General features: G+C 34.0%; 1 protein-coding gene across 1 annotated transcript; it reads left to right on the top strand.

Moving 5' to 3' along the window:
- Positions 1 to 450: 450 nt before the first annotated feature.
- Positions 451 to 13,062, top strand: LOC140447057 (myophilin-like). The gene is made up of 3 exons (XM_072539643.1): positions 451 to 501; positions 10,794 to 11,081; positions 12,607 to 13,062. The coding sequence occupies exons 1-3, from the start codon at positions 496 to 498 to the stop codon at positions 12,820 to 12,822; spliced, it is 510 nt and encodes a 169-aa protein (XP_072395744.1). The 5' UTR covers positions 451 to 495; the 3' UTR covers positions 12,823 to 13,062.
- The last annotated feature ends 2,599 nt before the right edge of the window (positions 13,063 to 15,661 follow it).

The following is a 15,661-nucleotide window of genomic DNA, read 5'->3' as shown; positions in this document are numbered from 1 at the left end:
TTTTCTATAACTACAATCGTATAGGACACTACATTATATCTTTCGCGAAAAACAAAACGTATGCATTTAAAGCTTGTATATTTTAAGATTGCTTCGTAATCCGCCAATTTATAAAGCATATTTTATGCTTTTCTCGAGTTTGCTAATAAGAAAAAATAAAGTTAAAACAATTTCAGCTTGACGATCAGGATTATTTATAAACAAACATATACACAGAGGAAACATACATCATTCGGATTTCAAATAAATTTTTATCAATTTTCGCCGACAGACATATTCTCTTTTGGCACTGTTTCGTCCTACGCAATAATTTCGATTTTATTTTCGATCATCGTTCGATTACTTAATTTTGAAGAAATAGAACTGTTATTATATATTAAAAAACAAGGTGTGCACCTAATACGCCTCCGCTCTGTTTCAACATAAAGTCTAACACTTGTGAATCGGCGTCTCAGTAGCATCCCGACGCCAGGATATAAAACGAGCTCAGCAGTCATGGCTGTAAGTACACCTCTTAATTATTTTTCACACGTCAAATTTCCAGAATAACGTAGATATTAATGGGTTAGAGAACATCTGCTGATTTTTGTGAGAGTTTGGGCTCAGTTTGTTGTTTTAAAATTTAATTAACGCCATACATTGATTTTAATGGACAATAAATAATTACTGACGAAAACAGTATTTGAGTAATGTATTAGGATATTTGACAGTGACTTATTAAACATAAATATAATTTGTATTTGATACTGTTTTTTCTTGTGCATTACCTATATCTTTAAATATAATTATGCCTTAATATTGTCTGTTTTGATTAATGTTTTATTAGACACTAGTTTATTATTTATATCGTTGCCTTTATTTGTCAAGTTTGAGAGCTTTTATGCTTTTTTATATAAATATATAACCATATCGGTTTTAAAATGTTCTATGTTGTATCTGTCATCCAATCGACTATGTCTAGCCACTGGTGGTTTTTTAAGACTATCTTCCAAATTTTGATTTCAGACTTATTTAGTTTTTTCTTGGTCGTCTCCTTTTTATATCTTCTAGGTTTCTGCATTAGAATATACTTAGATATTGTTTCCTTCGTAATTCTTTTGATATGTCCGTACCATTTAAGTATTTGTTTTTAATGTTGTCATTGTTGACTTTATCTTCCGAAATCCATTTTACAGCCTTAAGCGTTTTTCTGATTACTCTTTTAGTGACTATTTCTGATTACTATTCGTTACCATACGTTTAACAATTATTATTATTCATTCTGTGTTATTCTTAATATTGTTCTGAAGCTATTTTTGAGGCATCTTAATGCAATTACTATTTTTATTGGGAATAAGCCACAATTTAAGTTTAAAATAAAATTATTTTTGACGTTTCGATTTCCACTTCGGAATTTTAAACTTACTTTGTGGTTTATTCCCCAATACAAATAGTATTGTGTTTATTCTCCTTTAAAATACTTCGGTCCCAACGTCTCTCTCTCTCTCTCTCTCTCTCTCCTCTCTCTCTCTCTCTCTCTCTCTCTCTCTCTCCAATGGGCGCTACAGCCCAAATCGGACCTTGGCCTCCTCCAAACTAGCCTCCAACCTTGTCGGTCCCGCGCCGATCTTCTCCAGGTTCTCACGTCTAGCAAAATTTGGCGCGTCTGCTGCCACTTCATCCTCCCATCTTTTCCGTGGCCTTCATTTTGGTCTTGCGCCCTGCATTTTACTATCTAGGACTTTTTTTCGGCAATCATTCTGTCTCGATTCTTACTACATGACCAGCCCAGCGAAGTCTCTGAAGTATTAACGAATTCTGAGATCGGTGTCTCTTTGAACAGTTGGTAGAGTTCATGTTATACCTGGATCTCCATATTCCGTTTTCGTTAATAGGTCCAAATATCTTCTTAGGGACTTTTCTTTCGAAGACCTTCCAGTTTATCTTTTTGTACTCTTCTGTTATCACCGAATGTCTCGCATGCATAACATACTATTGGTATGATAATAGTTTTGTAGACCCTGATTTTCGATATCCAGTGTGTGTTTGGAGCGAAACACGTTATCGAGTAAAAATAAGCTTTGATTCCCTTTACTATTCTTCTTTGGAATTCTGGTTCTTCTGTTCCATCCGTGTTATAATGCACTCCTAAATATGTGAACTTTCTACCGTTTCAATCTTCTTCTTCAAGTGCCATCTCTGCGGCGGAGGTCGGCAATCATCATAGCTATTCGGACTTTTGAGACGGCTGCTCTGAAAAGTTCATTTGATGACATCCGTACCACTCTCTCGGATTGCGCAGCCCATGACATTCTACGCCTCCCCTATGCTTCTCTTTCCCTTGGATCTTTCACCTGCATAATCAGTTGGAGCAAGGTGTAATTCTCTCCACGTGTAATATGTCCGAAGATATTCTAATTTTCTTGTTTTATTGAATTTAAAATTTCCATTTCTTTATTCATCCTTCCCAGAACCTCCTTTGTTTGTGACCGTGTTCTGTCCATGATATTTTCAGAATTCTTCTGTACACCCACAGCTCAAAGATTCCAGTTTTTTCATTGATGTCGCATTCAAGGTCCAAGATTCCATTCCATAAAATAAAGTCGAAAAAAACATAGCACCTCGCCAACCTAACTCTTAGTTCCAGTTTTTAAATCCCTGGTACATAGAATCTCTCTCATTTTGTTGAAATTTGCTCTAGCCTTTTCTATTCTTATTTTTATCTCCTGATTGTAATCATTTGTGGAGTTAATCATTGTTCCCAGGTATGCATATTTGTCCACTTGTTCGACGTTGGTTTCGTTTGAGTTTTCTTTGAGTTTTCGATATTCTCATAAATTTCGTCTTCTTAACGTTCATTGTTAGACCATACTCTTTTCCATACTCTGCTATTCCGGTCACCAGTCTCTGAAGATCTTCAATGTTTTCGACTAAGATCACAGTGTTGTTTCAATATCGTCCTCTAATTCAACTGTGCGTCTGTTTCCCCTAGTTCTTGCCTGTGGTTAACATTTTTGTCTTTTGAATATTTATTTCTAGTCCGGTCTCTTTTGGCCTTTGTTTTTTAATTGTGAATATATTTCTGCCGCCTCTTCTGTTCTGCGAGACATGATGCTGATATCATCGGCATAGGCCGCAATCTGTATTGATTTATTTGTTAGGAGATTACCTCTTCCTATATTCAGCTGTCTTATCACATATTTCAAGGTCAGGTTGAATAGTGTCTCCTTGCTTTAATCCTTGGACTATCGTAAAGTTTTCAGTGAACTCATTTTGGACTCTGACAGTTGCTATTGACGAATCCATTGTTGTTTTTACCAGTCGGATGTATTTTTGGGGTAAAATACATCCGACTGGTAAAAACAACAATGGATTCGTCAATAGCAACTGTCCGAGGTCCCAACGTAAGTCCCTATATTATTTAGTAATGATATGGCTTTCCCGTGTGTTCATTTTTCTGCAATTGCTTTATTGAGTGTACCATCATTTGATAGTCTCAAAATATTATTGTTGTTTGTTTGAACACATGTACAGTGGAATCTCGATTATCCGTCAGGGCACCGGACCAAGGGTATGACGGGTAATCGAAAAGACGGTTAACAGAACATTAAAAAAAATAAAAATTCATCTAAGTTTTATTTGACAATATAAGAGGGATTTATGTTGGTACAATCGAATCAATTTGATTAAAATATTCCGAAATCTTTGTTTGTTTTATTGTTACTTCACATTTTGCAACGGCTGAATTTCTTAATCGACGTAAATCATCAAAATCTACCTTATTTGCGTCTTCTTGCGAGAATACCACTCGATGAATTGTTGTATGTGCGACGCAGCTTCTCTAGCTTCTTTACGCTGCTCACTTTGAATGAAGGATCGCCATTCAATTTTATGTTGAAAAACAACGCTTTTTCGGCAACAATTGGTCCAGACAAAGGAACACCGTTGCTTCTTTTTTGAATGAACCACAAATACAGAGCCGTGTCGAGTGATTCATTTGTACTCGGAACATCATAATTTTTGCTCAATGCGACACCATAAACACCTTTCCTTAGTTCTGCAATCATTTCTAGTTTTTGCGCAATTGTCAAAACAACATGTTTTCTTTTTGATGTTCCAGATGTGTAAGCTTCATTTTTCAAAACTTAGATAATACGACTAACTGACACAATCAATGTTCGAATTTAAATCAAACTGTATTATGGTGACACACACATATTGACGGTAATAATTATTGTGCTGTGTATCTTAAAGCTCGGTATCATTTATCATTACCTATTTAAATTAAAATTTAATCCAGAGCCCTGAATAAGAAAAAAATTATTTACATAAAAAAATGCGGTTGTGGCATACAAAAAAATGCGTGTACCGTGTACATTTCAACGAATTTCGTTTGGCTTATCGCAATGCTCAAACAAAATAAATTGATGACTAAATTTTTACTTATGTAGTCAATATAAATTATGTATGGACCCTGACGGTTAACAGAGGTGACTGTTAATAGAGAGACGGATACTCGAGATTCTACTGTATTTCGTTTTTTCTATGTTTATTTCTATGTCCTACTAGTACGAGACTTCACTGCAAGATCACTACGTTCATAACGTAGTTAATCAAACAATTGTTTTAATTCTTCTTCTTCTTCTTCTTCCTTCTTGTATGTAGGCTTTAAAGCCTGTTTCTTCTTCAACATTAGCCTCCTAAATTGTTTAAATTATCGCACCATATTTTTCTTGTCGTCCATTTGGTGACTTATCTCGTGCTATTCATACTATTCTATCCTCTGCCATTCAACTAATGTGTTCGTTCCACTCCTGTTTCCGTTTTGTCACCCACCCATTTACGTCTTCTATATTGCATGCTCTTCTTAAGTTTTCCTTTCTCTCCCTATCCAACAGACTTGATATCCCTGATATTTGTCAAAGTATGTTCATCTCTGTTTTTCTGGTAGTCGTCTCGTTTTAGATGAATCTTGTCTCTGCCGTGTATGTTAATATAGGTCTAATTGCTGCTTTATAGATTCTTGTTTTTATGTCTTGTCCTAGGGTTTTCCAGATTGTGTCATTAAGACATCCCTCCGCTTTACTTGCTTTTAAGCTTTGTTGTCGTACTTCTTCTTCTTCTCCGTAACTAGTTATATCTATTCCCAGATATCTAAACTTTGCCTGCTGCTTTATTATTTTCCCATCAATTTCGATTTTACATCATAGTGGGTATTTAGATGTTGTTATGTCATAAATTTGGTTTTTTCTGCTGATATTATCATATTGTATTTCTTGGCTGTTGTAATGAAGATGTGTGTTAATCTTTGGAGCTCGTCTTCTGTCTCGACCATTAATGCGGCGTCGTCTGCATAACATATTTGGATTTTTTTGTTTTTCAAGCTGTAACCATGACCTTTACTGCTTGTATTATTTCGTCCATTATTATATTAAAGAGAAGTTGGCTTAACGAGTCACCCTATCTGACTCAGCTTTGTACTGGTATATACTGTGTTAGTTTTCCATTTATCTTTGCCTGTATTCGATTATGGAAGTAGATGTTTTCGATGGTTTGTATAATGTTGATTGGTATGTTTCTTTTATACAGTAGGTGTAAGACGTCTTCGACTTGGATGCGATCGAAAACCTTTGTCAGGTCTTTAAAACATAGATATGCTCAGTTTTAATTCAATTAGTAGTAATTAATTTTTGAACAAAAATTTCGGTCATTTATTTTTTTAATAAAATACGCTGCTCATGACGGATATGCATGTTTTTAATATCAAAATAAAGCTATATTTTTTAATATGATGATATAAGGTTATCTGAGGAAAAAAAATGGTCGCAAATTAGGGTTGCCAGCTGTTAAAAACGCGAGGTGTCAAAGATCCTTGCCTCACTCCACGTCGTATCTCCACTGCTTTCGTCGTGTTGTGTCCAATTCGTATGTTTGCACATTGATGCCAATACAAATTTTTGATAATACGAAAGTCTCGGTCATCAATTCCCGCCTGTTGCAAGACACCTATAAGTTTGTCATGGTTTACTCGGTCAAAGGCTTTTTCGTATATTCATTGTTCGATGTACATCTTTGAACCATGACCTGCAAACTGAAGAGTGCTTCTTTGGTTCCAAGGTTGTTTCTGAAACCAAATTGTGTTTCACTTAGTTTTACTTCTATTTTGTTGTAAATTCTCGAGTGCAGTATTCTTAGGAAAATATTCAGTACATGTCTATATACATTATGTTATTATAAACATGCTTATCTTTGGCTACAATAAAGAGTATAAAGAGTGATGAATTATCTTGTTTGTCAATTTCAAATTTGCTGTAATCCATGAACCACAATCCAAGAAAAGAAAATTTTACAAGATTTTTCAAAGAAAGGAAAAGTGTAGCAGAAGTTGTTTAGCAAATTTGACAAACCATGTAGATACATATTTCATAAAGGAACTAAATACCCAGTTTCAAAACTCTACGTTTTTTATATCCGGAGGCATCTGTAACTTTGGTAACCTTTCACCTATTGACCACAAATTAAATAGAACTCTTTCTTGGAACAAGATGAATTTTTCTCTGTCTCACAGACACGGTTGTTGTCTCACAAACAAGGTTGTTGTCTCACAGACAAGGTTGTTGTCTGTGAGACAGACAGACTGACTCACGGACAACAACACGAATTCAAGAAGTCTTTAGTAAAAATATATTTTTAACTAAACAGTTTTTTACCGGTTTTTTTATTAATATTTTTTCCTACTTTTCTCTTAATTTTAAGTTTAAATATAAATTTCTAATTTTTCTGGACTATTCTCCTGAATGTTGACATTTTTTCTGTAAGTTGGTTATATTCCATTCATTTTTATTATTCCATCCATGATGACATTGAATCGAAGAGGGTTCAATAGCGGATCCCTTTCTCAGCCGGTATTGGTTGAGTTGGTTCTAGTTAACCATGGCTTGGATTTAATTTGCTGTAAATATATTTTTTGCACTCTTGCTGAGTTTTCTGTTCATTCATTTTATTTCATATTTATTTTTTTAATACTTGTATTAATTGAGAGGGTTTAAATAAAGCTCTGATTGAATACATAAGGAGAATTTTTAAACTCACAAAATTATTGTTAGTTACGAAAAACCAGTCCAGTTCCAAGTACTACTGCCCACTTTTTCTTTTAACCGATTTTGTTTTGCAAAAATGTTCGTTCTATGTTTACTAAATGCGTGGATTAATTGGTGTGTATAATGAAAATTTTCATAACACGGTTTAAAATAGATCGCTTTTAGAAGATATTTTCGGTAGTGACGATCGTATATTTTTGTTTTAAACGACTTGTCTCTGAAGGTTTTCTATCTTTGAAGATACTCAACTTTAGTTTCATCTCATGAACGAGAGCATCTTAGTGAGGCAAAGAAAATTCGAAAATAAAAATAGATTTATTGGTTTGCTTATATATTTCACTTCGTAGACATTTGTATCTATATGACAGAGAATTATTTTGTAACAGAATATTTAAGAGGTTTTATTTCCACCCAAAATATATATTTTTAAATAAAAATAAAGAAATAAGTGAAAATTGTATTTATTACAAATAGACTTACAAATAGAGATAATGATTGCAAGTTAATCGTAATAATTTTGATTGCCCACTAATTGAATGATTCAAGATATATGCATAAATAGGCTTCAAACCTGTGAAATAAGACATTCACGAAACGGCAAAGGTACCTACTCTACAGAGACATCAAAATGGAGTTATTTTTAATAAAACAATTTAATCCTAGAAAAATAATGAAGTAACTATGCCGTTGGAATTGTAGAATAAACGTGCACGAACTCATCACTTTCTAGCTCCACATACGATTATTAAACCCTCCGAGATATAGCAAACTGATGACCGGCACCCTTGGGAGACTCGTAAACTCATCACCGCAAATAGGTAAACTCATCACCAGTATTTTTATAGCAAGGTGCTGGTTTCTAATGTGGAAGAATGCCTGTTACCTGTTAAATTTCTTGTTTACGTATTAATTTATTAAATTCAGAAATTATTTTAAGCAATTTTTTTTAAATTTAATTAATATATTTATTTATATAGATCTTTTTACGGTGATCAGCTTATTAGACTTATTAGAGATAATCAATGACCAATTTACTATCCAAGTTGAAGGAAAAAGGGCAAATGAAGAGAATTTTTTTTCGCACAGTTTTAGGTAGCTGTTAAAAAATATTAGTTGAAATCTCAAACGTTATACCAACCAATGCATTGTATTTGTATTTAAAACATCCGAACGTGGATTATTCTTTTAAATGATCAAACTTTAGCGGTTTATAGGCATTCTATGGTCTTTACCTGCCACAGAGTGCAGGTACGCCAGTGATCAGTTTTCAAATCTCTCTGAGTCTCTTTTAAAATCCCTGATTTTATTGATTTAATGAGATACTACATACTATCTTCGAGTGAATTTATGCTAATTAGTGATGAGTTTACCTGTAGCCTTGTGGAATTGCACAACAGTTCATGGTGTAAGATTTCGTTTTTGATAATGGATAACTCTTTGATTGTTGAAACTAGTAAATTGAAAATGGGATAAATCAAGCAAAGAAAAAAAGAGCAATACTAGTGTACAAAAAGAGGAACTTTTCACTGGAAATTATTAAGATACCTTGGTTAAAAACTCACGCTTTTGAAATGTCTTCACATTTGCGTAACACATTGACAAGAATCTCTTTGACAAAACATTTACCGAACAACTATACAGACACCTCAGATAACACTACAGATACCTCAAATATTTTTCTCACTACTTTTCGTAACCCCGTCATAAAAACATAAAACATCATTCTGAAACATCGTTATCTATATCTATATGAACCTTTATCTAGATTGTCAGATGTACCAGGAAAAGTTTGAAATAGATTCAAAACTATGATAGAAAAATTTTAAAATTTAAAAATGTTCTTGTTGACACGAAAAGTTAGTCCACATATATGAAATTAACAGCACTAATCTAACAAAACCAGATTAAAAAAACAGGCGGCAGTCTTTGAGATCCATGGTTAAGCAAAACCAAGAGGAGAAAGACTAATATTAACTAATTAATTACTCGTTCACTATGGGAAATAGCTATTTGGAGAACTGAACAAAAATTGTATTTAGTTCATTTTATCGATGATTTTAATATCAGTAGAGTCCCCAGCATACAGTAGGATAGACTCAGATCTATGTCTAGAAAGGGGGAGGTCGCTGTTGTAGACCGTATAAGATTGGAGTTAGAATTGATCCTTTTAGGACTCCAGCTTGTGAAGTAAACGAACTGGAAAATTGGTTAGCAACTTTGACGCGGATTGTCCGATTGTAGAGATAGAAAATACAATTAGAAAGCCAGCGTGACAGACTTGATCGAATGCTTTCTGGACATGTAGGAAATTGTCTACGGCAAGTTTGCCGTGTTCATTATTGGATTGTGAGATGAAGGTTTCTGCATCCAACTTTAAATCCAAATTGAAAGTAAAAGATAATGCGGCGATCTTGTAGGAATTTTATGAGTCTTTTTTTAAGAATTAACTTTCTGGAGTTGGGGTTATCTGGGATAATGAAGGTAGCCTGGAGTGTGCTTTTGAAAACTTTGATTTAGGATTTTGAATTTGTTTCAGAACTTTGAACCTTCCATGTAGTCAACCTTTGTTTTGAACCTTCTCTGTAGATTATGGTTCTTATGAATGCTTTATATGGGTGCAGGGGTAACTAAAGAGAGACCTTATATATTATACGAGTAGAAGTAGCTGCCTACAAAAGCGTCGTCTACACTAGTTTTCGTAAATAATAATCTTTCACAACGATCTCAGTAAATATAAGTTTATTGTACAAATTAAATAAGCAGTCTGTATAAATTAAATAAATAAAAAATATTTTCAACGATATTTTTATAGAGAAACATAAATAATATATTATGTACAATAATAATTATGTACAGAAAAATATATTATAATCTTATAATTATAATTTGACGTATAAATAGAAAATGCCATAATAAAAAATCATAATAGGATAGATGACTTTATTTGAAGATATCATTTTTGGCATATGATTTGACATTTTTACTGATATTTTTTTAGAAGCGTAAATTTTCTGTAATTTTATTAAATTGTAATATGTAAAATTTATAGTTGATTGGTTTTTGACACACCAGTTAGTAAAACCTTGATAAAAAGCAGTTAATATATGAAGTTCAAATTCTGTCACCAATAAAAATGGTAAATATGGAAACTGTACAGTCATTAGGTATTATATTTATATTTCTTACTTTTTTGTTTTCATATATTTAAAAATATTATGAGTAGCATATCATATAATATATAACACTCATAAAATACATATTCTATTTTCTTTCTTCTTGTTGTGAAAAGGTAAAATTTATCTTAGTTCCTAAAAAAATTAGGACAAACATAGAACGCTATATAATCGGTAAAAGAGATCTCCGGAAAACAAAGGTATATTTTTTATTGTTACAGAATTAAGAAAATTGTTTAATTTATAATCTTCCATTCGATATATCTTTACTTGGTTTATTTTGACTCCATTATGATTAATTCTTGATGACACTACTTAAGTTTCGAAAGTTTTTTCTTTCATGCTTCATTTGCTGTAAGGTCCGTTTATATGTATTTATTTATTTATATATTTCTTTTAAACTATAAACCATTACCTTCAGATCATTGTAAAATACAGATCATAACCAGAAAACACCACAGATATTTTTATAAGTGCTGCAATAAAATAAAAAAACATAATGTATGAAAGATAAAACTCATCACACATTATGTTATTCCAGAAACGTAACAAGGATGTCGAAGCCGAAGTCCTCAACTGGATCTTCGCTTGCCTAGGTGAACCAGTTCCCAAAGGAGAATTCGAAGATATTCTTAAAGATGGCGTCGTATTATGTAACCTGATGAACAAACTTACACCTGGATGTATCAAGAAAATTCAATCCAAAGGGACCAACTTCCAGCTGATGGAAAACATCCAAAGGTTTCAAGCTGCTGCCAAAAAATACGGTCTACCGGAAGAAGAAATTTTCCAGACTGCTGATCTCTTCGAAAGAAGGAATATCGCACAGGTGAGACATTTTTAAAATCAGGTACATAAAACAGAGTAAGCGAAAAAAAAATTTCTGACTTTGATATTTGTTTCCATGACTTAAGTTTCTGCATTATCATTTTAAATGTAGATAATACAACAGGATGTTTGGACTGTTAATCTTATTTTTTATTTATTTACAAAGCTCAACAAGCATGACGGCCTAGGGCTAAAATAAATTAATGTAATAATTATATTATTACAAAACTTGTATTAATTGGGGGATTATTTTCCAATAGTGCTCCTTGCCTACTAAATTGAATTACTATTCTCCTCAATTCATCCTTGGTTGTTGCTCTTTCTTCCCAATGATCAATTTCCTGTTTTCTGAGAGCTTCCTGTACGCTATCAAACCATCTTTGTCTGGGACGTCCTTTCCTTCTTTTCGTGAATTGTCCCCGTTTTAGGATAATCTTTGGCATCCTCTTTCCTTCCATTCTAATCACGTGCCTCATCCATCTCACCCTTTATAAGACGACTGATGCTTGGTTCGTTACACATTTCCTCTAGCTCCCTGTTTGTTCATCGCACCCTACCTTAGACCGTGTTTTTGCCTCCATATATAGCTCTTAGCATTTTCCTATTCCATCTTTCCAATTTCTCCCAGATATTAATGTTCATTGTTGAAGATGGATCCGGTCATTTTAACTCAACTATTTCTGATTATTGTTTCCAATACCAAATTAAAAAGTATCGTGGATAACGGATCTCCTTGTCTAAGACCTCTTTCCACTTCAAATTCACCCGATGAGAATCGTCTCTATACTACATGATTTCGTGTGCTATTCAAAGTCATTCTTACTAATCTAACCAGTTTTGCGGATATACCCAAGAAGCTCAGTGCTTCATACGTTTATTCCTTCTTATCCTATTTTAGGTTTTCGTTTAGTGTTAAAATCTGATCTGTCACTGATCTATTAACTTAACCGGCCTGATACTCACCTAATTTATGTTTAGCAAATCTGTTGAGTCTCTCTCTTATCCTTATCTATCTTAGCACCCTGGCTAATACCTTATAACAACCATCCAATAGAGCAACATCTCTGTAATTTTCACATGCCCCTTTTTGTACATGGGGCAGAATAAAGCTATGGTCCAATCTTTGAGCATATTTTCCTCTACCCATATCCTCTTGGTAAAGCTATATATCGTTTTTTGTAGTTCTCCAACTCTATTTTTTAGCATTTCCGCAGCTATTTCGTTTTCTCCCAGTCTTGCGAATGTTAAGAGTATTTAATTTGCCATAGTATTGTCTTATTTATAAATGCCTTATTTTCTTAATTATTCTTTCTAGCATGATGTCCTTTCCCGTTTAATATATTTTAACTTTCAAGAGGGTAAAATTTAACTTTATTAAATTTTTACCTTTAGAAATTTAAAAATGACTTCTTCTTTAGATGCCGTGTCCGTAGTCAGACATATTATTATAGATTTAACAACAAATTAAAAAAAATTATTAGTGATGCTTAAGGATATTTTAATTATCGAGGTAAATCTCTTTACAGGTTGCTATTTCATTGTTCTCCTTGGGTCGTATCACCCAAAAACATCCAGAATGGAATGGTCCTACACTAGGACCTAAGATGGCCGATGAAAACAAAAGGAACTTTACCGAGGAACAACTTAGGGCGCACGAAGGAGAACTCAACCTCCAAATGGGTTTCAACAAAGGTGCTTCTCAATCTGGACATGGAGGTTTCGGAAACACGCGTCATATGTAAAATTTTTTAGAGACCCAACTCGGAAGAGTATTAGCAATATTTGGAAACAAACCTTATAAATAAAGATCACAACAAGCAGCTTGCTACCTAACTCTTTTGGGTTTAAATTAATATATTCAGTGTAAATGGGGTATTTATTTATGTATTGTTTTTGTAATTAAAGTTTAGACGTATATACTTTTTCTAAAATAACTTTTTCTTAATATTATTCTTAATTTTTTCAATATACGTTTAGATCCATTTGTGTTTTCTTTTAACCGTGTTTACTTATTATGTGAAAGGACTTTAGGAAAGCATAAAAGCATTTTCTGGAGTCATGCAAATTGTTGCAGTAGTTACTGCAGATGGCAATTTATTTGTAAATTTGGAAACGCAGAATATGCATATTAAACGCATAATTAAAATATTAAAAAGCATGCGTTTGCTAGGAATATTGAATAACATAGCACGTTGCTATTAAATTACTACATGATCCAATTTGAAGTCCCACTTAGTAGGACTACTATTTCGATAGTCGGCTCCACTCACGCTCCTACTTTCTATCAAGCTAGCACTACAACTTCAGTCCTAGTCTGTTTTCATGGTGGTGTACATCGCTTAGCCAAAAAATTTATCTACTAAAGTCTACGTAAAATATAATTAGAAGAAGAAAACAAGGCAGCAGCATTGTGCTTGTTAGCCCCACCATTTGAAAAGAAGGAGAAAAATGTTGGATGAAGAAATTATTCGTTGATCTTGTGAACTATTGTGACACGAAGTTTCTCAATGTCATTAATGAGGATTATTACAGAAACTGTTATATTTTATATGTTATATATTATTAAAAATGTGGTCGCCAACCTCCGTTAATGGGGACGGCATAGGAAGAAGAAGAAGATTACAGAAACTACCGCAGAAAGCTATGATGGAAGTGTTTTTGTACTTCAACATTACATTCAGCAGGTGTTGTTTTGCTATTTTCCGCGCATTTAGATTCCCATAGTTTTCATAGAAACCATACCAAACCATTCCATACCATTAGTATCCCATAGAAACTATTGCTGTAAATAAATTTAGCAATTCCTTCACTGTTCAGTACGAATAGCGTGCAGTAGGTACCCAAGGTCAAGCGCTGACTGAGAAAAGTTTTGATCCGACTTCCGACTCGTCCATTCACGCTGCCACTCCGTCTCCAGTCCGAAATTGGACCTTCGAATCGTTCCTTTAAGAATGTTTTGACTCATATAAAGGTACATTTTTACTGGGGCGTCTGTTGCGATCATCGTTGAGCGATCGTCGCTGAGCAATGATCACTCTGAGATAGCGCGTCGGAGTGTTTTGGAAGCGATGATTCATTTACTGAGTTGTCCGTTGTATTACGAACAAGTGGTTTTGTTGCAGTGATGAGCGTATGAAAAAGACAACAATTATTGCTAAAATACCTACTAGCAGAAAAAAAAGTGGACGAAGAAATGTTAAGTGTTCCAAGATTAGATGATGACAAGAAGAAGGATGCTTCAAAATTTTGATAAAACCAGTTATTAGATGATGTTAAGTTTCCACAGTTCTTTCGTTTGAATGTATTTCAGTGTAATTTTGTGTTAAGTTTTGTAAAAAAGGATATGAAAAAGTCGTCTACAAACTGTATTCCATATCCAGGGTCTCCAGAAGGAATCTCTCAAATAAAAAACTCTCAAAATCACATACACATGCCACTGCATTCGCTCAGCGTTTGTGACTGTGTCTGTTCTCGGACCAGTTGCCAACGATCGACGCCAGCGGCTCCAGCGACAGATGCTTCAGTCAAAATGGCGCCGTAACAGACCACACAAGCGGTACACCGCGATCATCGCTTAGTGACGAACGCTGAGCGATAATCGCAACAGACGCTCCAGTAAAAACGTACCTTAACTAGATTTTTAACAATCCAGCAAGCTCAATCACGGTCTAATATCGTATCAAACTTCCTAGGTTGGACCATAAATCGGAATATATATCGGAACGTGAATGCGCCACTTTAGCTAAAGCGGAGGAGTTCCCAAGAGTTGGTTGTATACCATAATAGTTATAAAACTTTTACATTAAAGTGAAAAGTTTATTATACTTTCACGTATATAATATTATAGACAAATATAATAGACAGATAATAGACAAATCACGGAAAAGGCCATCGAGTACAATAAACCAGCATATCTATGTGTTAGATCGCATCCAAGTCGAAGACGTCTTACACCTACTGTATAAAAGAAACATAACAATCAATATTATACAAACCATCGAAAACATCTACTTCCATAATCGAATACAGGCAAAGATAAATGAAAAACTATCACAGTGTATACCAGTACAAAGCGGAGTCAGACAGGGTGACTCGTTAAGCCCACTTCTCTTTAATATAATAATGGACGAAATACTACAAGCAGTACGTAAAGGTCATGGCTACGGCTAAAAGTCAAAGTTACGGAGGTGTTGAAGAAGAAGTACGACAGCTTAGAAGCAAGTAAAGGGCGGGATCTTTTAATGACACAATCTGGAAGAATAAATACCTAAGACAAGACACAAAAACAAGAATCTATAAAGCAGCGATTAGACCTATATTACATACACGGCGGAGACAAGACCTGATACATCTAAAACGAGACGACTACCAGAAAAACAGAGATGAACATACTTCGACGAATATCAGGGAAGAGTCTGTTGGATAGGAAGAGAAGCGAAAACATAAGAAGAGCATGCAATATTGAAGATATTAATGTATGGGTGACAAAACGGAAACGGAAGTAGAACGAACACATTAGGAGAATGGCAAAAGATAGGATAGTACGAATAGCACGAGGTAAGTCACCAAATGGACAAAGAA

The sequence above is a fragment of the Diabrotica undecimpunctata genome, chromosome 7, assembly GCF_040954645.1.
Source record: "Diabrotica undecimpunctata isolate CICGRU chromosome 7, icDiaUnde3, whole genome shotgun sequence".
Classification (NCBI taxonomy): Eukaryota; Metazoa; Arthropoda; class Insecta; order Coleoptera; family Chrysomelidae; genus Diabrotica; species Diabrotica undecimpunctata.
Note: the sequence above shows the minus strand (reverse complement) of the source record. Positions and strands in the feature narration are given on the sequence as shown.

Coding starts and splice junctions, on each gene's coding strand:
- LOC140447057 (XM_072539643.1), top strand. Junction 11,082..12,606: donor AAAGAAGGAATATCGCACAG/GTGAGACATTTT, acceptor ATCTCTTTACAG/GTTGCTATTTCATTGTTCTC.